The 23,339-nt window shown below is 39.4% G+C and overlaps 1 protein-coding gene across 1 annotated transcript in view; it reads left to right on the top strand.

Moving 5' to 3' along the window:
* The first annotated feature begins 1,656 nt into the window (after window positions 1–1,656).
* Window positions 1,657–23,339, top strand: part of LOC138196745 (calmodulin regulator protein PCP4-like) — a 30,328-nt gene continuing 8,645 nt past the window's right edge. The window contains exons 1-3 of the mRNA XM_069147098.1: window positions 1,657–1,844; window positions 17,069–17,120; window positions 21,017–21,049. Coding sequence (XP_069003199.1) covers window positions 1,836–1,844; window positions 17,069–17,120; window positions 21,017–21,049 — 94 coding nt within the window. The 5' untranslated portion in view covers window positions 1,657–1,835. The remainder of the gene's footprint in view (window positions 1,845–17,068; window positions 17,121–21,016; window positions 21,050–23,339) is intronic.

Raw genomic sequence — 23,339 nt, forward strand, 5'->3', positions numbered from 1 at the left:
CTGCTCCATTGCAAGGCCTTGTTTCATGTGCTGAGCTTTTCTGTATTGGTGTTGTGCAACCATCAGGCAGGAAAGACACTGAATGTTTCGTTTTGTTGTTTTTGTGCACCCTTTATGTGTGTTATCTCCATTTGTATTCGCTAGTTTTAGAGGGTTTCTGATGGTGCTCCTTTTTTTTGTTTTCCTTTTATTCCAGCCCTTTGTGGCGCTTATTGCTGCTTCCACGGGAAGTACATTTTCAGATTATTGTGCATTTTATTTTTGCTCTTTCTTTCTGTAGGAGTGCTTTAGGACCATTGGTGGGGGGGGGGGGGGGGGGGGGGGGGGGGGGGGTGTATGATTAAGCTTCTCACCTGTGCTTTGTGGTTGGGGGGGTAATTTATTGCACGTTCTTCACTAATTTAAATTGTTTGTATAAGTAAGCAATACAAATTTGGATGAATTCCTCATCTCATTTACCGCCATCTGTATTAGCCTAAAGAATCTGTGGCCTTTAGGCTGGATCTGCCTTGTACATTTGTACAGATCCTGTAAAGCACTTACACTGATCTCCTGAGTCTTGAGTCATTCATTTGGATCCAGTCTGTTTTGCTATCAGCATTGCAAAGAGTGAAAACACTTGTGGGTATAGACTCTGGCTGCGCAGAAGCAAAAATATGCTCACTGGATGATGCATTTCTTTTAATCAAACAGTGTAATAACTAAAATGAGTCTTCCTAAACCAGCTAAAACATTAAAATGCTGCCCATACTTCAATAATGTAGCAACAACATACTATTTAAAATATATTACAATATTGAGGCCCACTCTGCATGATGATAACTTTAGATACGTTAACTACATTTTCCTTATAATACTTATGTACTTTTACTTGGATCCAATATCACACAGTAAAATGACTTAAATAGAGCATCTGAATCCTTCCCCCATCAGTGTATCTTGCATTACACTGGTATTTTCAATTCAATGTCGATTTTAAATTGAAATGTCCTTTTGTTTTTTTATATTTTCATCATTGAATTATGCATTAGTAATAGCCAGAGACGAATTTTGACATATCACTGCACCAGCGGGATGAATGTTTGTATTTAAATTATATGATTTACATATCTGCTTACCTTTTTAGAGCTGCTTTTAATGTGATTAATGTTGCGTGTTTTTTTGTAAAGTGTATTTGAGTACCATGAAAAGTGCTATATAGCCTAAATAAAATATATTATCATTAATAGTACTACTACTATTTCTACTGAGTCAGTGTTGTTAAACAATGCAATATGGGCTTCAACATGCCCAAGTGAGTCAGAAAACTGCATTTAGTGTGGTGGGAGATGCCTACATGCAAATGTAGGGAAAGATCAGTGGACCATCTGACTCATTTTGCATTAAGCTATTAAATAATTCCTTTCCAAAAGTAGCGGACAACAGCTGTGTTGCTCTTCAAACACTCTTAACACGTGCAAAATGTGCACAGCGTACTTGTTCATCAAATGGTCTATTTGTTCAGATTAATGTAGCCTACTTGTTATTCTGAGTAGGTGTGTTAAATCATTTTGATTTTTTTTTTTTTTTTTTTTTTTTATCGCCCAAGAAACGGAAAATCAGCCAAACAAGTGGCAGAAAATTGAAAATACGGAGGCTGATCATCAGTGTAGAACTGGAGACGAGTAGACTCATGCCCATTGGTTTCAGGCAAATGTGGCGAGAAGACCGGAGCGGTCTGTGCTATAAAAGCAGCCTGTGTGAGAGCAGGGAGCGGAGTTCGTGGAGGATTGTACTTTGTCCATTGGCGCATCACAAACAACTGGGGTCCACACACAGATACGCACAGCGCAGCCATGAGTGAGGTAGGTGCTTTGTAGCAGGCTTGCAAAACGCATTTTCTGATGTATGTTGTCCTTGATCGTCAAAGATTTTAAACAGGAAACTCTTATTTCAGCAGTTGCAGTAAAGTTATTAGGAGAAAAGGGAAATATTTGCGTCGCGCAAATAGTGTGTTGGATCTAAGGATCCTTCTACGCTGTGCTTTTCCAACAAGCCCTTTTATTAATAGCTTCAGCGATATTTTATGTTTGTACAGTGTGTGAATAGTAACTGATATGCGTGACTACCCAATTGGAATATAAAATGAGTTGTGTTTATGCGCCTAACTGACAGTTTTGCTTTTTAAATGTTCTCATTCACCCAGATTTCTACATTTGACAAAACAACCGCCAGTCCTGGGTTAATGCTACTGGCGTTGACATCAATAAAATATGGATCGAAATAATGATCGTATAAATAATACAAGTTCTTCAATACTAATTGTTATGTAAATAGACACTTGAGCACCAAACCTGACCTGACAGTTACCCACTGTGTATTGGGTAATGTCCCTTCTGTCACTGTAATGTGCAGCTACAGAGTTTACTAAGATAAATAAAGGACTGACAGGATGAAAAAGGGCTGCAAATGGGAATGATAATTGTCAGTTCTGGATAATCAGGATTTAATAGTCATAAAACTACAAACTAAATATTTTCTGGTGAATATGTATGTAATGTGGTGAACGTTGACATTTCAAACTGAAGCTCAATCCAGCATGAACACATGCTGGATGATGCAGAAGCGAAATTGACCTACACAGTTGGTTTATGGATCATTTGCTGAGTCAGAGCTATCACAACTTGCATGTGGACTTGAGAGAGTCGACCCAATGATAAAGTCAGAGTGGGGATTAGAAGAGAGAGTCTTCACTGGCAAGAGCACATCCTTTAGTCACTGCATTATTCAAGGATTGCTGCTAACTCAGAGAAATAAAATATTCTCAGTGTGCACAGGGGATCACAGCCTTCAATAAGACTTTATCACAAGTTTGTTCAGCCCAGGATTGACATAACATGTACCGCGCAGTGCTGTAAGCCTGCTTTTAATTTGCCTCCTGCTACATACTGTCTCCCAATAGTAGCAGAATGGAATCCACTGTTCAGCTTCTTTATGTGAAGCATTGCCGTAGTTTCAGGATGGGGGTGTTCCCTTTTGATCATTACGGCGACAACATGTAAACTGCTTTGAACACCAGTTGTAACTTCCATCCTCATGAATCTTTTATTGCTGACTTGGGATGTCTTTTTTGTAAAGTGTCACACACATCACAGTCATTTTGTCGACTTCTCTCTTACCCTCTTGTGTAATGCTTACAGAGTGAGGATAGCATCACATGAATAAGACATTACAAAGTGGAAAATCGGGAAATTCCGCTGCATCTTATGCCTTTGGATTCACATGTTTATGAGTAGCCAAGACCCGGTTTGTTGCTTTGAATGAATAATTTAATAAAAATCAATGGTGGCCTCCACCTCTACCTCCACACTCCGCTCCTCTTTTTTAACCTTCATTGTGTTCAGACTCCACAACAGTTTGAGTGCTCATCAGGACAACTGGAACTCTCATCAATATCAGAAGAGATTTACTTTTCTGTTGAATTATTAAAATATGAGTGTCGAGACAAATGACCTTGAGCTCTTGCTTAATTACAGATCAGTCACTGCCTACTTTAGAGCTGGCTATGTCATGGCAATATATTGCCACTTACTCAACGTACTATACGTACCATAAGTAGTATAGAGCAGTCCATTGAATCCAAACTGCTTCACAGCCAGAGAGCACACACATTATCCACCGTCAGAATAACTGGTGGATTTTGCTATGATTAACATGAAAAAAATTAGGCCATAACAGAGCCTCTACAGGGTTGTTCTTGCTTGGTTTGATTCATCTTTTCATCAACAAACATCAGGCAGTTTAAGGCTGAAAATATACTTTATTTAAACTACATGTTCGTGTGTTGTTGATGGCTTCCTCACATAGTCTATACTTTACCTGTTTGGAGCATTGGTTGTGCACGTCCTCAAAAATGAACATAACACATATGCAAGGTGCATTATATACATTATGGTAAGAAGTCCAAAACCATTACTTCTGTGCACGGTGTAAAAGGCTAGTAACAGAGATGATAGATTGTTTTGTTTTCCTTGTGATTTCAGAATCAGCAAAGTAGTGACCACCCTAAACTTAAATCAGTTGTGTGAACTTAAATCAGTTCCACTTTTCAGTTTTTCAACAACAGATAATGATTTCATTTTCCTGTTTCCCAGCAGGAGATGCACCTAGAATACTCAACAAAGTCCCAACCATGCAAACATCAATTTCCTTTTTGTATTTTTATTCTTCTGCACTAAGGTCGAGGCCACTGTGACCCCAATTAAACACAGTCACATGAACATGACATCTATAGAATGCCTGGACTGAATTTCTTCAAATGTCACACAATTGTTCACTTGGCCTCAAGGTTGAACTGATTAGTGGTCAAAAGTAAAAGTTACGTGACCTCATGCCCCTCTCATCCGTCTATTCTAATCTCATTCATAGGTTTAGCAATGATTTCTTTCAGTTTCTTTCAGCAAGTGCTGATATTTGACAACATGCTGCCATCACTACAATGAAACCTGACGATGATGGTGGATCAATATCCTGAGTCCAGTCTTGACATGCTTTAGTGTCATGGTTTTTATCCAGGTTCTTCTTATTTTTTTTTTATCCCTGTCTCACTTCACCTACCCACCTGAGGTCCCCTGTGTGTCTCTGTGCGTCGTTCAGTCTCTCTGTCCTACCTCAGTGTTGCTCTCCCTTTTTTTAGGTAATTTTTTTATGTCTTGTTTCCTCGTGTTTTATGTTGAGCTTCTAACCCTGTAGACAAGGGCTAACTCATTGCTCATTGCACAACCTCTACACAGTTGATAATGACTGACAGTTCACTTCACTGTAGCAATGTTGCCACATTTCTAAATATCAATATCATTCAAGCAATAGAATTGGAAACAAGGTTTTTCTCTTATGTCTCTTTAATTCTGCTGCAGTTAAATTGCAGCACACTGTGTGCTTGACATTAGATTTTTTTTATTTTATTTGACTGGCCTTTGGAATGTAAAGTCTTTTGCATGGAGACAAACCACTTTCAGTATATTGGTGGGAGACTGTACAGCATGTGAATAATCAAATGGTAATCCTTCAGTTGCTAGTTTAAAATTAGTTTGAAAATGCAATTATTGAAAGATCGCCAAAGGTGGTAGTCAAAGGAATATTCTGTTTTAATGCTTCAATCAAAGCATCAACATTTAAGTGGTCTCTTGCAGTTTTCACCTACCCTTAACTTTAATTACACTGAGAGTGGTGGCGATAGTGGATACTTGGCAAAGCCATTTGTTTCATCATCCAAAGTGCGCCTTATTAAATTAATGAGATAAGAGTGTTCAAAATTGCATACCACTGTAAAAAGCACAGCAAGCTTTTTTCGGAAAAGTGGTCAGGTATTGATTTTCCTATAAACCCTTTTCTTTGCTGACTAAAGACTGAAAGTGATTGAGATGCGGACCTAAGTAACGATTAAAAAAAAAAAAAAGTCTGGAAAAAATTCTATGTCTGGAAGAAATGTTTGTAGATCTTTACAGGCATGTTTATTTACTGTGACCTTTTTTCTCACTTATTGACCATAATTTTGCATCTTCAATTCCCCATGATTTGTCAAAAAGCGTAACCCTAATCCTGCTTTAAACAATGAACAGAGATGACATTGAAATAATTTGTAATCCATCTGAACTATATAGCAGGCTTTGGTGGTGCATTGATTTGCTGTAATCCGGTCACTGGGGTAATCCAGGTTTCAGCCAGACTTTACAGATAGAAAATAAACTAACAAGACTGAGTCAGTGCTAGAGTAGCATTATTATCTTCCGCACTCAACTTTAGAGATGGGTTGTGAAAAAAAGCAGGCTCTTTAAATGCCACACCTAATTTAGTAGGGGGAATGCACAAAATGTCACAAGGACGAGATGTTTTACATTCTGCCTTTATAATACACTTGAGACCATTGCCTGAATCCATCTGCAATATTACATACAGTCAATTGTGGAAATATGAGACAGTAGATTTATCTTTCAGGAGGTAAAACCCTCACATCATCCATATGTCCTTGAAGATTACTTTTCAAGTTACAGTACAGGATCCTACCTTACATGCAATGACAATAAAAGCAGACTACTGTCTACTTAGCCTTCATCAGATGATTAGTAATGGTAAATAGGGAATAGTTGATATATAAAAAAAAACACTTTTTTATAATCATTCAAAAATGTGATATTTCACTCATCAGTTGTAAGTCTATAGTACTTGTTCATCATTCATTAGTGCTACCTTTTAAATTCCTGGGGTGTTTCTGTTTCTGGAGTGGGATGTGAGCTCAATCTGATCCCTGTTGACTTCTGAAGACAGATTATAGTAATTTAGTGCAACAGAGCAGTAAAATGTTTTTTATGTCTTCAGAGTGTTTACAGTTGCTTTTTTATAAAAGAGTAAAGGAATATTGTGTGCAGTGAGATGTATGCTGCCATGTTTTTTTTACTTAAAGCTCTAGCTGGAACGCTGACTGTTCCTTTTATACATTATAATGATGTAGCTGCACAAGTTTACGTGAGCTTCTCCACTGGCTGCTGCAAATCTGTTAAGGTTTAAATTTGATCCTACCTCAACACCAATACAATGGAAGTGCAGTGTTTTCTGTTTAACAGTCAAGTATGCATTTGTTTCCATTAAAAAAAGAAAAACCCATACATTTCTATAAAATAATTTGAATAAATTCTGTATTTAATATAAAAAAAAACTGACTTGGCTTTTAATTTGATTCAACAGAATATTTCAAATAATAAAACTGAAAATGAAAAAGTTGATGGGACCCTTAAACCAATATTTTTGTTGCACAACCTTCAGATGAAATCACTGCAAATAAATGACTTCTGTAACTCACTTTACCTGTCAGTAGTTTCAAACTGCAGCAGCCAAGGAACCTTCAGCTGTTGCTGAAGAAAAGTTTTTTTTTTCATTAAATACCATGCTGTTGGGTAGAAGTGGTCAGTATGTTTACTGTGTGCAGTAAAGAAAGGGTAGAAAAACATGTCCATTTCTGGATAAAATAATTAAAACCATCAGATATGTTTGCAGATGATGCATTCATAGGCAATGACTATTTCCACTAAATGCAGAACGGCAGTTTGCAGTTTGAGAAAACACAAGTATGGCACAAGTAAAAACTACTAAGGGAAGTACACCATTTTAAACACAGCCTTAGTTTTTTGATTCAATAAGTGCTGATGTTTAACAAAACAACAAAGTTCCTTTTGTAAACGTGGTCGTATCAAAGCTGTAAATATTTCAGTTTGATATCATCACTAAGTCACAATAAATAAGTTATCCAAAAATGTTTTTTTTAAATTGATTATAGTGAGAATAATTTTTAGAAAAGAGTATAGTCCATCATTGTGCCATCCTAGGCCCATTCAGTGAATCATCCTTCAGCAGTGTCACTCATTGTACGCTGTCATTGTCATCCCTGTTTCCAGTTTGGTGGTGGGGAAGCTGCAATGGATGGTGCTTGGATGAGCTGTCTGTGACCTAGTTTTGCTTTCTCCTCGTTAAATTGTTAATAGATCCTGAGTGCAGCATGGAGCCTCTCTGGGGAGCCCAAGCTGCCATGAGAAAAAAAATAGCCCCCCCACACACTGGCAAGATAATTTATTTACTTTACCAATTTCCTCCATGTGCACTGTAACCTGCAAGGGTAGAGTTCTATAAAATTGATAAGTAAGGGAAAACAGACTTTATATGAGCATTATATCAGGAAGCAGTGATGGAAACATCACATCTTTAGGAAGTGAACTTCCACTGAATAAACTGAACTGCAATAAAATAAAACTCAAATGGTTAAATGCAACATTTTACCGATTGTCAAGATAATGCATTCTAAGACTGTTTCAGCACAGAATACAATCTCTAACTTCTGGTCCAAAGTGTAGCAAAACAGTAAAACACATTTTAAGATGTTTAAAAAGCTTTTTGCTCAATTACAAGCTGTTAAATTAATCCATGTAACCTTTGGTTAAGGGAATTATACAAATGGTCTCATTATTTTCTTTTGTTCATGTGTGTAATGTTGGTAACAAGAACTTCCTGGACCTCAATGCCCTTTTGGTATTGACACCACCTTCACTGCGCTAGTGCAGTACTTTTTGTTGCAGCAGAGGATATGTACCTCGGAAGGCTTAATAGAATCAATAGAATGACGGCGTCTCTTCAATGGACCCTCTGACCTGTTGTCGTCATTATGGCTCTGTCATTGACCCCTTTGTATTTTCTATATTTACATGCTGCCATTAGCACAAACTGTCTGACAACTGTTTGTCTCTCTGACATAAAGTGTTGGATGTCCCAGATTTTCCCGAACCTAAATGAAAATGAATTAGAATTTATTCTATTAAGCCTTCCGAGGTACATATCCTCCGCTGCAACAAAAAGTACTGCACTGGCGCAGTGACTGCAGAGTAGAGACATTCAGTTCATGTACTAATTAAAACTAGATTAACTACAATGTATTACCATTGTCTGAACAAATTATTCCCTCGTTCAAATTCTATTACACACAGATATAATCATAATCATATAACTCATGCAGTCATAAATGGCTGTTGAGCTGTAAACTTTGTACAGTGGTTGTAAACCTAAATATAACAGCTTAACTATCAACATTCTGAGCATGAGGACAGGAGATCCGTAGATCTGCTGAATACTGGACTACATGGAAGTATCTGAGCTTGTCAATTGTTGCAATTGCCCTCTAAGAAACAGTTTTGTATTATAATTCATCACATGCGCTGCACTGAGAATATTTCCTACCTCTCACCATGCTTTGAAATTAATTTGTGGGAAAACTATTGGCGATGGGACACCGTTTCCTGATTTAGGCCAATATAATGATGGTATTTTTACATGAATTGCTTGTTACTGCAGCTTAAATGTACATTGTTACATCACACATCTTTTAACCCAGTGTGAATCCAGCAGGTTCTATTGGTTGTTCCAAATCCTACATTAAACATGTTTCATTCCCGATTGGCTGCTCCAAAATGTAGATTTAAAAGAGTTTTCTGTCATCAGTGCTCTCAGAGTTCAGAGACCTGCCTGAGAGGCTTAGCATGGGCAAATCTCATCATTCAAATCCCCCTTCAAAACTCTTCTCTGCGGACTTGGTTTTATGTAATCATTTAATTTCACTTTCCTTTTATGATTCTTTATACTTCTGTTAAAAATCCTCTGTAACGCATTTTACAAAGGATTTCCAATTGTGGTACATCTAAAAGTGCTGTAAACGTTCTTCCTTATCTTCAGTTTTTCTAATTATACATAGAAGGTCCTGTGGCACCTGTTCCTTTGCCAGTATTAATCATCCTAATAGCAGGCTTCTCAGCTTGGTGTCCCTTGCCAGTTTCTGTGCCATGCGTGATCCTTAAAGTCAAGGTCACAGCTGAGGTGTGAGGGTTAATGAAAAGTGGACAGCCACAGGAGTTAAGATGTGCTGACTTGTTGTCGAGCTCATGCTTGCATGCATCATTCTGAATCATTCTGAATCTGTTGACCACTTTTCACTCATTTGAAATAATCCTGCATCATCATTTGTACTCTGTCTTTGCCATAAGAAGACTGAACGTATGAGTTCTGGGTCCATGATGTGGGAGCGAGGGACCCAGCAGCGTTCCTCTGGCCCGTACCCTTCCCACTCGAGGAGGTACTGATAACCCCTACCTCGTCGACGGACATCGAAGAGACGGTTTACCGTGTAAACTAGCCTTCGATGAGTCGGGGGGAGGGGAGGGGGTTCGGCCGGAGGGTTCAGAGGACTTGAGTGTACAGGTTTTAGTAGAGATACATGAAAGACCGGGTGAATTCTCATGGACTGAGGGAGTTCGAGTTTGACGGTGACTGGGTTGATGATGGATATGATGGGGAATGGGCCGATGTTCCTGGGTGAGAGCTTCTTCGATTCCGTACGGAGGGGAATGTCTTTAGTGGAGAGCCAGACTTGTTGACCGGGACGGTAGTCGGGAGCGGGGGTGCGACGGCGGTCAGCCAGGCATTTATTTTGCTCGGATGACTGTAGTAGAGCGGCCGAGTCTCCCTCCAGGCCCTCCTGTACCGTCTCAACTGTCTTTGAACCGAGGGGACTGCCACCTGGGTCTCTTGGCTGGGAAAGAGCGGGGGCTGGTAGCTGAGGGAGGCTTCAAAGGGAGAGAGTCCGGTCGCCGCTGAGGTGTGACTGTTATGCGCATACTCCACCCAGGGGAGGAGGCGGCTCCAGGTAGCCGGGTTAGCTGCTGTCACGCAACGAAGAATGGCCTCCAGCTCCTGATTTAGTCTCTCCGTTGGTTTGAGGGTGGAAACCCCCTCGGGTGGTGGCACCGAGGGATTGACAGACAAGTATTGACATACTTGGGAGGTAAATTGGGGACCCCGATCTGACACAATATCGGCCGGAATTCCATGGGGTCGAAAAACGTGTTGAATCATCAGGTTGGCGGTTTCCTTTGAAGACGGGAGTTTAGGCAGGGGAATGAAATGGGCCGCTTTAGAGAAGCGGTCCACCACGGTCAAGATGACCGTATTGTTCTCAGAGACACACAGGTGGAACCGTCCCAGCTGCATAGGTTCCTCCCACGCCTGCGGAGGGAACGCCGGAGCAGGCGGGGTTTTCCGACTGTGACTGGGGGCCCAAAACTGAACCGGAAGTGGCGGATCGGAAGTGGTGCAGGACTAACGGACTGGACCCGGGAGTCTGTAGTCTTTTTCACGAAGACGCTCCTGAATCCGATTAGCCAACCGTATGGCTAGAGAGATCAGGTCCTCCAATGTCATTTGCAATTGCAGCAGATGATCTCCGAGGAACGATCTGTAATCTTCTTCGTTCTGGTGAACGGAAGGTAGGCAGGAAACAAAAACGGCAGTCAGAACTGGAAACTCTCAATAATGAGACAGACGGATTTATGGGACGTGCTACCATGCAGGTGGACGGACTGACGATGAGCAGACGGCGAGACCGGGGTATTTGTATCCAGCTGGAGGTGATTAGGGAGATGAGGCAAAGCTATGCTGATGGAGAATGGTGAGTCAGAGGGCGGAGCTCGGAGGAGGGTACTGCGAGGAACACAAAACAAAACACCAGCACGTGGCAAACAACAAACAGACAGGTAAATGACACACACATGAGGAGAGGTGATTGGGGACAAAAATAGAAGAAAACACTAGGATCAGACAGGAATCCTCACATCTTGTGTCCAAAAAAGTTGGGACACTGTCTGAAATGTAAATAAAAACAGAATGCAATCATTTGCCAATCAAGTGAACCTATAATTAAATGAAAATAGACTAAATTCAATTCAATTCAATTCAATTTTATTTATATAGCGCCAAATCACAACACAGGTTATTTCATGGCACTTAACACATTAAAGTCCTTACAGCAAGACTTTACAATATTATACAGAGAAACCCAACAATTCAATAATTCCCACATAAGCTAGGAGAAAAAAAACTCCTCTTTAAGGGAGAAAAACCTCCAACAGAAGGAAGAAAAACTCCCTCTTAACAGGAAGAAACCTCCAACAGAACCAAGTGCAGGGGCCATCTGCCTCGACCGGTTGGGGTGAGAGGAGAGCAGAGAGAGAAAAGGACAGTATAGAGATACAAGAGAAGAACTGTTGGTGGAGATGACAAGCGCAGGGCAGAGACATGCAGCTCCATCACGGGACATCTGCAAAAGAAAGAACAGAAACTACGCGAGCGAGGGAACAGAATGGGGAGACAACAGATAATAAGCAAAAACTGGGAGAGAAAAAGATGGTGAGGTATGAGTCAGTTAAAGAGTAGGAGGAAAGAAAAGCTCAGTATGTAAGGAGGTCCCCCAGCAGCATTGGCCTATAACAGCATAACTAAGGGTTGGTTCAGGTCTACCCGAGCCAGCCCTAACTATAGGCTTTATCAAAAAGGAGCGTTTTGAGTCTAATCTTAAAGCTAGAGAGGGTTTCTGCCCCTCAAACACAAACTGGGAGCTGGTTCCACAGGAGAGGAGCCTGAAAACTGAAGGCTCTGCCTCCTATTCTACTTCTGTAAACTCTAAGAACCACAAGTAGACCAGCGTACTGAGAGCGAAGTGCTCTGCTAGGATTATATGGTTCAATAAGATCTCTAAAATTATTAATATTACGTCGATGAACGAAGTCAGTTTTGGAGATTTGCTTTATATGGTGGCTAAGGGACAAGTCCTCATCAAAGATGACTCCAAGGTTCCTCACGGTTTTGCTGGAGGCCAAGACAAGACTTAGAGTAACTAAGTGATTACAGAAAGAGTTTCTGAGGTGTTTAGGACCAAGTACAATAACTTCCGTTTTGTCTGAATTTAGAAGCCGGAAGTTTTTGGTCATCCAGGCCTTTATGTCTTTTAGACAGGCTTCAAATTTTGCTAACTGATTAGTTTCTTCTGGTTTTATAGAAAGATATACTGTAGCTGAGTGTCATCTGCATAATAATGGAAGTTTATGCAGTGTTTCCTGATGACATCTCCTAATGGAAGCATGTAAATGGTCTGTACTTATATAGTGCTTTATCACCTTTCGGTCTCAAAGAGCTTTAACATGGTTTTCCCATTCACACACACTAATGAGACAGATCACCATGCAAGGTGCTCCTGATGGCAGCAGGAGCACATTCACACACTGATGGTACACCATTGGGAGCAACTTAGGGTTCAGTGTCTTGCTCAAGGACACTTAGGCATGTGGCCAGGAGGAGCTGGGGATCGAGCCACCAACCTTCCGATTAGTGTGCAACCCACTCTACTGTCTGAGCCACAGCCTCCCTATATGAAGAAAAAAGTATTGGGCCTAACACTGAGCCTTGTGGAACTCCATAACTAACTCTTGTTTGTCTGGAAGACTCATTGTTGACATTGACGAACCGGAATCTATCTGATAAGTAGGATTTGAACCAGTCTAATGGAGTTCCTTTGATCCTCGTAACGTCTTCTAATCTCTGTAATAAGATCGTATGATCAATCGTATCAAAAGCAGCACAGAAGAACAAGTACAGAGACAAGACCATTATCTGAGGCTAATAAAAGGTCGTTAGTAACTTTCACCAGTGCTGTTTCTGTGCTATGATGAACTCTAAAGCCTGACTGAAGATCTTCAAACAGATCATTCCTTTGTAAATGATCAAAAAGTGGATTTGCAACAACTTTTTCCAAGGATTTTAGAAATAAACGTCAGGTTGGAAACTAAGCTAAAGACAACATAAAAGTCAAAACTGAGATATTTTATTGTTTTCTGAAAAAAAATCTTTTTGAATTTGATGGTAGCAACAAAAAAGGGTTTTCAAAAATTGGGGACAGGGTAAACAAAAGACTGGAAAGGTTGTGTAAGGCCAAAAGAGACAATTTGTCAAACACTTCACAACTAATTAGGTCAACACGTCAGTAACATGACTGGGTATAAACAGAGCATCCCAGAGGGGCAGAGTCTCTTGGCAGTTAAGATGGGCAGGTGTTCACCACTCTGTAAAAGACTGCATCTGCAAATAGTGCAAAAATTAAGAATACTGTTCCTCAATGTAAGATTGCAAAGAATTTGGGGATTTCATCACCTATGGTACAGAAAGAAATCTCTGTCAGCAAGGAAAAAGGCAGAAAACAAATATTAGATGGCCATGGTCGCTGGACCCTCGGGCAGGACTGCATTGAAAACAGACACGATTCTGGAGGGGAAATCACTGCTTGGGCTCAGGAACAGTCATGAAAAATTCACAAATACAGGTTAAAGCTCTACCATGCAAAGAGGAAGCCATATGATCCAGAAACACTGCAGCCTTTTTTGGACCCGAGGTCATTTAAAATGGACTGAGGCAAAGTAGAAAATTGTCCTGTGGTCTGACCATTGACTGAGTATAAAAGTGGACATAGCTTCTGGATCTGAAAAATGAGGCTGCTGCAGAAGTGCCTTAAGCTGCAATACCACTAAGTTCCACTAGAAGTTGGCTCCATAAAGCATCATAGACTCCCATTCAACTAGTCTCATAAAATTCTAAGTGAATAACATTTCCCAAGGAGTTATTTTAATTGTGCTAGCTCACTAGCGCCTTATTGCTTATTGCTCAGCTTAAGATTTTTCTGGCCATCCATCTGAGAATGACCCGATCAATAATTAGAAAATAAGCTTCAAAACATTTTTTGGGGGGCATGTCTGTTTGACTGACAGGCCTATGGTGCAGTCATGTTATGGCTATTAGTGGGTGGGACGTAGTATTGCTGGGTTTTCAATAAGATCAAGTCCAATCCACAGCTCGCTCCTCCCCATCTTGTCCAAATATGGTCACTTCTGGCTCCAAATCCACGCCGGCCAAAATCCGAACTTGAGCCTCCATCACAGCCGTTCACAAACCAATGGGTGACGTCGCTGCTGGTTGCCATTTGTGTCTGACAATTCTAAATTTGTAATTCTTTTTGGAAATCATGGACGCCCCAATCATCAGGGATAAATAGGAGAGAGACTAGAAACATAAAAATTGGTCAGATTGTGGTGCTATAATTAAGGCCAAAAAATGTAATATTTGAAAGGCCACCCGCCACACACATTATGAGTTGGATGTCTGCCATAATAGATTTTTTGCCATTTTTTATATTTAAAAAAAAAAAACAGGGAACTACCACATTTTTTGGAGATCATCAAAGAAAGCTGATTAAAACTTAGATAAAGCTTTTTGATATCTTATTTGGCTTTCAAGATATTGACCAATAACATTTACAAAGGGAGGGTCTTGGAAGGAAAATAGTTTACAACTTGTTAGTTATTTCTCTAGTCATCATAACTCCTGGTAGATACTGTATGTTCAGACCGTGTTTGGGAATAGGCCTTTCAAAGTATTATGAGCCTGACTTTAGGGGGCGCCACAAATGTGAAAAGTTTATATTTCCGTGTTGGCTGTACAGATGTGAATTACATTTGGTTGGAATGCTCTAGTTTCATGAGTCAGTCAATAGATACAATTTGGTAATTATTGATTAAAGTGTTTGTGGGTTAGTACAAGAAATAAAAATGTCCCATTTCAAACCTTTAAAAGTGAAAATAGATCGCCTTTAGAGCTGCCATTTTTTCAGCATATCCACTGAAATCTATCAAAACTTTGGCTCACTGCAACCTGTGGTCAATTCAGAAGTCTGTTACTTTATATTTTTCAAAATATGCAAAAGAAATGAACATTTCATTTAAATGGGACCAAAATCGACTCTTGCATTCTTTAGATACTAGATATCAAATGCTATCAATGGGGTTCAGTTTGGTCAAATGGTATGTCCACAGTAACACTCTATCTCACTGTAATTTGTACTGTGTGCGTAAGATTTTTCAAAACACCAAATGTTTGCTCAAACTTTAACTAAATATTTGACAGTATACAAGACATCATCACAAGATGTGTGATTTAAAAAAATAAAATCTGAATTTTATCACCAATGTTTTGACTGTTGGAAGTGTTTTAAGTTTAAACAGTTGATTGGTGCTTTTGGGCATATTGTTCATTATGCTCCAGCTTATTCCTGCTCAATTTCCCGTGAGTTTGAAAGAGCTACAGACATTAAACCTTTTACTATAACTAGGGATTATGTGCAAATAATATACTTTCCAAGGAATATAAATACAATTGGCAAGGTTTTACCATTATAATTAACAGTCAAAAAGTGGAAAATTTTAAAACTTGCTAGATATTCATGTTCAACCAGTTTTTTACTGCTTACACCTTTAGTTTTAGATAAAGGTGCTGATTCCTTATTTTGACCACTAGAAGGTTTGAACCTACAAATTGCCACTTATGGCTATATTCATCCTTTTGAGCCATCTGTCTTGATTCTCTCAATATTGTACTGCATCGTTACACTGCTCCAAGACAATTACTCAAACATTATTGTTGATCTGCTCTTAAGCGTCAGCTCTGGCTGTCCCGCTGAATGCTCACTTGAGGTGGGTGGAAGTATAATGTATGGCACCATCATTGCATGGCACCACTCCTACCCAACTAAATACCAGAGCACAATCAAGCAGATGAGACTCAGCATGGTACTGAAAATCCCAGCGGCATTAACACTTTGGGTTTTGCTGATAAACAGACAAACAGATGGCCATGATGCCAAACAAGTTCCTCTTTGGCTCTGGTGATGACATACAGGGACATGGGGAAGATATGTTGGGTTTCATATTTGTTTTGTTCTCCCTTTCTTTACACACATTAAAACTGCTTTGGCATTTGAAATTTATTGAAAGCATTGGATTAATAATTTAGGTTACATTAAGACCGGTGGAGAGAAGGTCTTTGTTGAGCAGATGAATCTGTGAAATACAATGCACACTAAATTAAATCCCACAATGCTTAGCTGAATAAATTACGTTCTGGAATTGATAACACATCGACGTTGGCAAAAACGAAGTTCGTTAAATAACTGGAAAATGTTACCCGCAGATTAAAACTCAGTGTGATGTAAAATAATTTTACGGCATGCAAACAAATTTATGATGTGAATGTTGCAACTGAAGCAAAATCTCTCACTGCAGTGTGTGCATTTGGAAGCTTTTTCACATCGGGGCCTGTGTGCATCTTGAAAGGTTGCAGAACAGCAGCAACCTGTCAGGGGAGTATTGTCAGGAGCTGTTAGAGCAGGCAGAGAGGGCATGCCTCTGCTGCAGAAACATGGATAACGTGTGTTCCTGTAATTAGCCCTGAAAAACTTTCAACCATGCATTTTATCTTCCATGCCCCTTTAATTATCATGTCTGAACCTTTTTCCTAGATCAACATATCTCATCCTGACTCCCTTCACATAAAGCAGAAACTGTCCTGTAGCATGTGCAGTGTGACTGAGTTTAGTCGGCAGATGATTTCCAGTGACCTTCTTTAATGTTTTCGCTAAACCTAAGAAATGTGTTAAATCTGGTTTTGTCTTCAATAAATATCTTAAAATAAAACTGTTGTGCGAATTAGCATTTTGTGGAATAGGTAGAAAATAAATTATAATGGGAAAAACATTTTCAGTATTCCTCCATTCACGTCTGGAGTTTTGGCTTAATCTTTCGAAAAAATGCTGATTATATTTTTCTTTTTTGCTTTGCAGAGACAAGCATCTGGAGCAATGACTGGAAACAGCAAATCATCTGCTGGCCAAGGTATTTTCTTCTTCAGCACACCCAACAGAAAGACATTTCTGTCATAGAACATTAATGATGTGCAGTTTTCGCCAAAGCCTGTTTGGTGCATAGATTCAGATTACATATGGAGACAGAACAAAATAGCAGCTTAGAGTAAGGTTGTTTTTTAAATCACCCAGCATACAAATTAAAATCCACTTCAAAACTTTCCTCAAGTAAAAGTACAAAATATTACCAGAAAAATGTACTTGAAGTATAAATGTCAAAGCATGCATTATACAGCCAAAATGGGTTCTGTAACTGTTAAATTATCAAACTGGATCATCCAGTTTCATTATTATCACTGTTGCAGAAACACATAAGCTTAATTTTAATGTTGTAGTAGCCTGAGCTGATTTTACTCATCTTATACACTTTTGGATGGTTTAGTTTACAGTATAACTTTGGTCAGTGGGTCCGAAAGTACAGTCCGTATAACTTTACTGTTTGATATTGTTGTTGTAATTAAAGAAACATATGGCTGCCCAAGAAACATTTAGTAGCCAAGTGTCCAATTACTTTTGCTATTGCAATTTGGGCAGCATTTGTTAAAAGGTCAGTAATACCTATGCAGTTTTTTTTTCCAATACTGACACAAAACTTCTGAAATTATAGGTTAGAATTGGCATATTAATGTGGTAGCCATAATTTAATTTCAAATGGACTGTACTAAAACGAGTCTGAACAAAAGCCAAAACTGTGCAAGTGTCTTACTACTGGACTGCATTTGTCACCAAGTACAGTGTAAATGTAACGGGTGTTGACACTGGACTGATCCTTTGTTCCAGAGATAAGTTGCAAGCTGGTGACTTGACCTAATAGTTTAATTCCTGATGTTATATTATTTGTCACCTTGGTAATTTTCAAAACAAGAGAGCAGAACTGTTACATCTCTGGGAATTTTAACCAAATACTACACTGATTTTTTTAATATTAAATAGAAACCCCAGGAAACATCTTCAGATGATCTGTGCGACTTCGGTGACTTCATTACCTCTTATTACAAACTGATAGTAAAATAAACCTGTATCATGCAATCATGCCTGACTATACCCGTCACACGTTCTAATTTTTTTTTCGCAAAGTTATTTTCCCCCAGTATTTACATGGAGAAAATGTCAGAATAGTTTATTTCAATATGTTTCCCTCGCTTTTTTTTTTTTAGAAGAAACAACAAACCAGTTGTTTTTACCATGGTGGCAATTCAGAGGAAGACCTACTTTGTAAACTGGGCCATTGTATTGTTGGCATAATAATGTAATTCAAATCCCTCGAGTTTAAAAAATCCTTTGAAATTCAGAAATTATGTTAAGCACAGAGCTGTCATCCTGGTAATTTTAAAGTATGCAAGAACAAAATGGCCTGTTTCTAATGAACCTCACAACAGTGAAAGTTTTTTTTATTACCTCAGCTCAGGTGAGATGAAGAAGCAGTCTGACATTTTCATTTTGGCTCGCACGAGTAACAAATGCTATTTAAGCTTTGAAAAAAGCTGCTATTTTATAATGAAGATACATTCAGCAATTGTGCCATTCTGCCTTTGTCTCTGCCATGCAAATGGATACCATAAATCCTTTGGCTGCTGTTTAAAGTCTGACCATTTACTAAATTACGTTCCATGACAGCATATGATATGATATACAGAGGAATCAGTAAATGTGATCCCTTCCACTCTTTCAAGTTAACTCTGTCCTCACACAATGGATGCAGCAGGTTAATAGCAGCCTGTTCACTGCTAAGTGGCTACATCGCCCCATTCAGCACATAAAGCATGTACCAGGAGACCATGTGTCACCTCTCCTTTCTTTCCAGGCTGCTGATAACACTGTAAAGACCTTGAAACATCGTTGCAGCGAGAGGGAGCGATTTTAGGACGCTTAATTGATAGAAGTGTGAATTGCATTCATTGCATTATTATATTATCCAATTTCTGTATTCTCTATTTTTTCTTTTTGTTTTGTTTCTTTAGTTTTTCATAGATCAATATAAAGTGCAACTATTTTCTTGCTTAAACATTAATTCAAAATTGCCCCTTTAGTTAAAGTTGGCCCAGATTCTTAACGCAAATTACAACACTGTTGATATTGCAAATACCCTATTTTTAACATGTTATTTTAATGCTTTGTAGCCCAATAACAACATTACTGTACTGTACTGCACAACCCCCATGTTTCTAAAAAAGATGTGACGCTATGTAAAATTTATATATTTAACAGAAAACGATGATTTGCAAACCACATAAGCCAGTATTTCATTGAAAATAGACCAAACAACATATTATGTTGAAATTGAGAAATTATATTAATTTATGAAATTGAATTTGATGCCAGCAACAAGTTTCAAAAAAGTTGGGACGGGCAAAAAGGTTGTGTAGAAACCCCTGTTCGAACATCTCAACTAATTAGGCTAAATGGCAACAGGTCAGTAAAATGATTGAGTTTAAAAAGAGCATGTCAGGGGTCACTAATCTAAATATAATGTTCCTCAATGTAGAATTGTTAAAGAGGAGAGGGATCATCCAGCTTTGTAACAGCACACAGTTGAAAAGACAGCATCCATGATGGTGTGGGGGTGCATTAGTGCACATAAAACGGGTAGCTCGCACATCTGGGAAGACACCTTAATGCTTTACGGGATATATATAGGTTTTGGAGCAACATATGTTGCCACCCAGACAATATTTTTTTTCAGGAAAGCTTTGCTTATTTCAGCAAAACAATGCCGAACTGCATTCTGCACATTTAATAACAACATTGCTCTGTGGCAGAAGATTCGGTTGCTAAACTGGCTTGCCTGCAGTCCAGACCAGCCACCCATTCAAAATATTTGGTTCATCATGAAAGAAAGAAAATGACGAAGTACTATGTACTGGCACTAGTACTGAACTTTTAAGCAGCTGAAATCATATGTCAAGCAGGAATGGGACAACATTTCACCTTCAAAACTCCGGAAACTGGTGTCCTCAGTTTACAGTTTACAGAGTGGTAAACGTTAGGGATGAGATGTGTACTCGGCTTAAACAAGTATTCTGTATGGATATTTTACTTTTGACGAGTACACGTATCATCCGAGTCATTGTGTCAATATACATGTCGATAAAGATACAAGCTGTGTCCAAACATCGAGGCAGCTACACAGAGCCCCGCCCCCTCGCTGACTACACACTGTTGCAGCTGACACAGGCCCACAAGCTCTGTTAGCCTGTTCAGTCTCTACAGGGGTCAACAAAAACTCACGACTCTTCTGGTTATTTTCTGGCATTAGCTCTTTTCAGTTAGGTTTGCATAAAATAGGTTTGTAAAATAGGTTTGTATAAAATATCTTCAGCTGAGTTACCAGAGAACTTTGCTCTTAAAAGAGCAGCAATGTTACTGCAACTGGGTGTTTTTTTCATAAATGTTCTGATTGAAGAACTCAAAACATATTTTTATTTATACTTCAAAGGGACTTTGATATTTGAATATTTATAGTAATTTGACATTGCTTGGCTTCACAGGTCACCCTTTAGTGATCTTGATGCTCAGCATTTGTTTTACCGGACCTTCATCAATCATTGTCCCGATACTCTTAGGCTGCCTTAAATCTCCCAGGAACCAATTTTAACGTGACCTTTTACAAACCTTATATTGAAATACTCCCATCATCCATTGTGGAAATTTGAATTATTCGTGCAGCAGCACGACACATTACTTAAGAGTCTCCCGCTCTCTGTGGTGTAAAGGGCATTGATCCTGTGGAGCCGGTGTGATTGTGGAGAAGGAAGCTGTGTGTGTGTGTGTGTGTGTGTGTGTGTGTGTGTGTGTGTGGGTGAGAGAGAGAGGTTTGCGTGGCTTCTACAATTATGAAATATGATTTTTTTTTCATTGTTATCCAAGGGCTTCAAGGTCAGCAAAAGATTACATCTAAATGTAAGTAGGCCTTTTGGAAATAACACCGTTTATACCAGCGCGCACACTTTCACCACACTGCAGCAGGTCACCACAATTATTTCCAATCATGCACGGAGCACTGGACTGCATGACAACTATTGTGCTTGAATAAACAACTGACCTGTTGAGTGAATGAGCAATGGTGTGTTTTATTGCAGTGAGAATTGAAGCCACATCACATGAAACCGAATCTCTCACGTTATAATCCTATTTTCTGGGTTGTTGAGTCGTCAGCACTGACTTAACTTTAGTTTTCCCTGTTCGCCTATTGTTTGTGCACCTCAATGCCAACAATGTGATTCTTCTGTATCTGATAATGTCTGTGTGATTATGCGCTTCGAAATGAGCCGTATTTGTGTTGATTCAGTAAAATGTTTTGTTCTCTTCAATCTTGAGGATCTTGAGGATTATTATTGCAGTGGATGGATAATATGGTACATTGAGGGTTATGGGAGTTGTCTTTTGTCATAAAAAAACAAAATCTTCTGTATTGGACTATAAAGAGTACTCTCCTCGTTGGCTACATTTGTCAATGTGTGCTTCTTCAGTGTCCCTTTATAGAATGTCAGGCATCTAAAATGACTTTTACAACTGACAAGAACGAGGTTGCTCATTTAACAGTGCAACTGGACCACCCTGACAATTATATAAATTAAGGCCATGAAAGTGACTGAGAAGGTGAGTGTTAAATATTAGTTAGGTACACTGACTGAGGCCGATGGCTCCAAAAAAAACTCCTGCTCTATAGGCTCCCATTCAACTAGTCTCAAGATTCTAAATCAATACATTTTTTCCACGGCTTATTTCAGTTTTGCTAGCTAAAGTCAGTCCTTCTTATTAGTTTTCATTGCAGTCCATCTGAAAAAAATCCTGTCATTAATTAGAAAATAAGCTTTAAAAAGCTGTGTGTTTGGGGGCGTGTCTGCTTGATTGTCAGGCCTGTGGTGGAGTCAGGTTACGGGTATCGGTGGGCAGAACGTAGTATCGCCGGGTTTCCAATCAGTTTGAGTCAGATCCACCGCTCACTCCCCCAAGCTCATCCAAATCTAATTCCGGCTCAAATCTGAACTCGAGGCCAACATTTTTTTTAACTATCCAATGGATGATGTCACTGTTGGTTGCCATGTGAAAGCCTAGTCTTAAAATACATTTACTGCTATAATGCATGAAAACCATGCATTATTCATTTTGAGTGTACACAGTTTTCTAGAATTAGTTTATTTTTTTGAGGTGAAGGAAATATGTAATCTTACAGTAAAACCATGTTAAAGGTTTCTTGTCTGTTTCCTGAATATGATTTTTGAAATCTACAGAGTAATTTGCATTTATATGTCTAATATCAAATACAGTTACACTTTAGAAACATTCTTGTCAATAATCTTTTAACTTTATTCTCATCTGTGATGTTCTCTGTAAAGCCTATTAAAATATGAGTGCTTCCTTTATTTGATTATGACAATGAGGTATCACCATGTAGTTTACAGATACATGTGACATATTTGATATAGGAGTTATAAATAACCACAGTCATGCAAAGCGGTCACGCTTAATGACAACTGTTCTTCTACGTCAATACACCAAGTCTTCTTGGCCCTTCTTGCCATTGACAGGTCTAATAATGTTGAAAGCTGTTTGTGACAGACATCTTGCGATCACTGTGGGCTCTTTCAGCACGAACGACAACATACAGCCCTGGTACAGTTTCACAAGGTGTTTATTTCACCACAAACAATAAATATAAATGACTTTGCTCTCCTGCTGAGCATTCAAGCATTTGAGCATTCGAGTACCCGGCACATGTCTCTCCTGTGTCCCCAGTAGTGAGAGCCGTCTGGTGTCCTGCTTGTGGCTTTATGGGGCGAGAGAGACAATCAGTAATTGAAAGCAGCTGGGCTAATTAAGCCTCTTCATGGCACCTGATTGGGAGAATGAACCACTGAACCACTCCCCAATCAGTCCCTCCTGCAACTGAGCCAAACCATCCCCCACCACCACATACCCCCACCACCCGACTTAGGCCGGGGAGCCCTCCTACTTAACCTACTCCAACTCCCTCCGAGGGTGGGAGTCAGCCACGGTCATCTGCGCCCCCACTGGACCACTTTGAAATTAAAGGGCTGTAAAGCCAGATACCACCGAGTGATCCAGGCGTTGGTATCCTTCATGTAGTGGAGCCACTGGAGCGGAGCGTGGTGCGAACAGAGGGTGAATGGGCGTCCCAGGAGGTAGTAATGCAGGAAGTCGACCGCCCACCGGATGGCAAGGCACT

The sequence above is a fragment of the Embiotoca jacksoni genome, unplaced genomic scaffold, assembly GCF_022577435.1.
Source record: "Embiotoca jacksoni isolate LCO1_2020_lvr unplaced genomic scaffold, fEmbJac1.0.p SCAF_13, whole genome shotgun sequence".
Taxonomy (NCBI): domain Eukaryota; kingdom Metazoa; phylum Chordata; class Actinopteri; family Embiotocidae; genus Embiotoca; species Embiotoca jacksoni.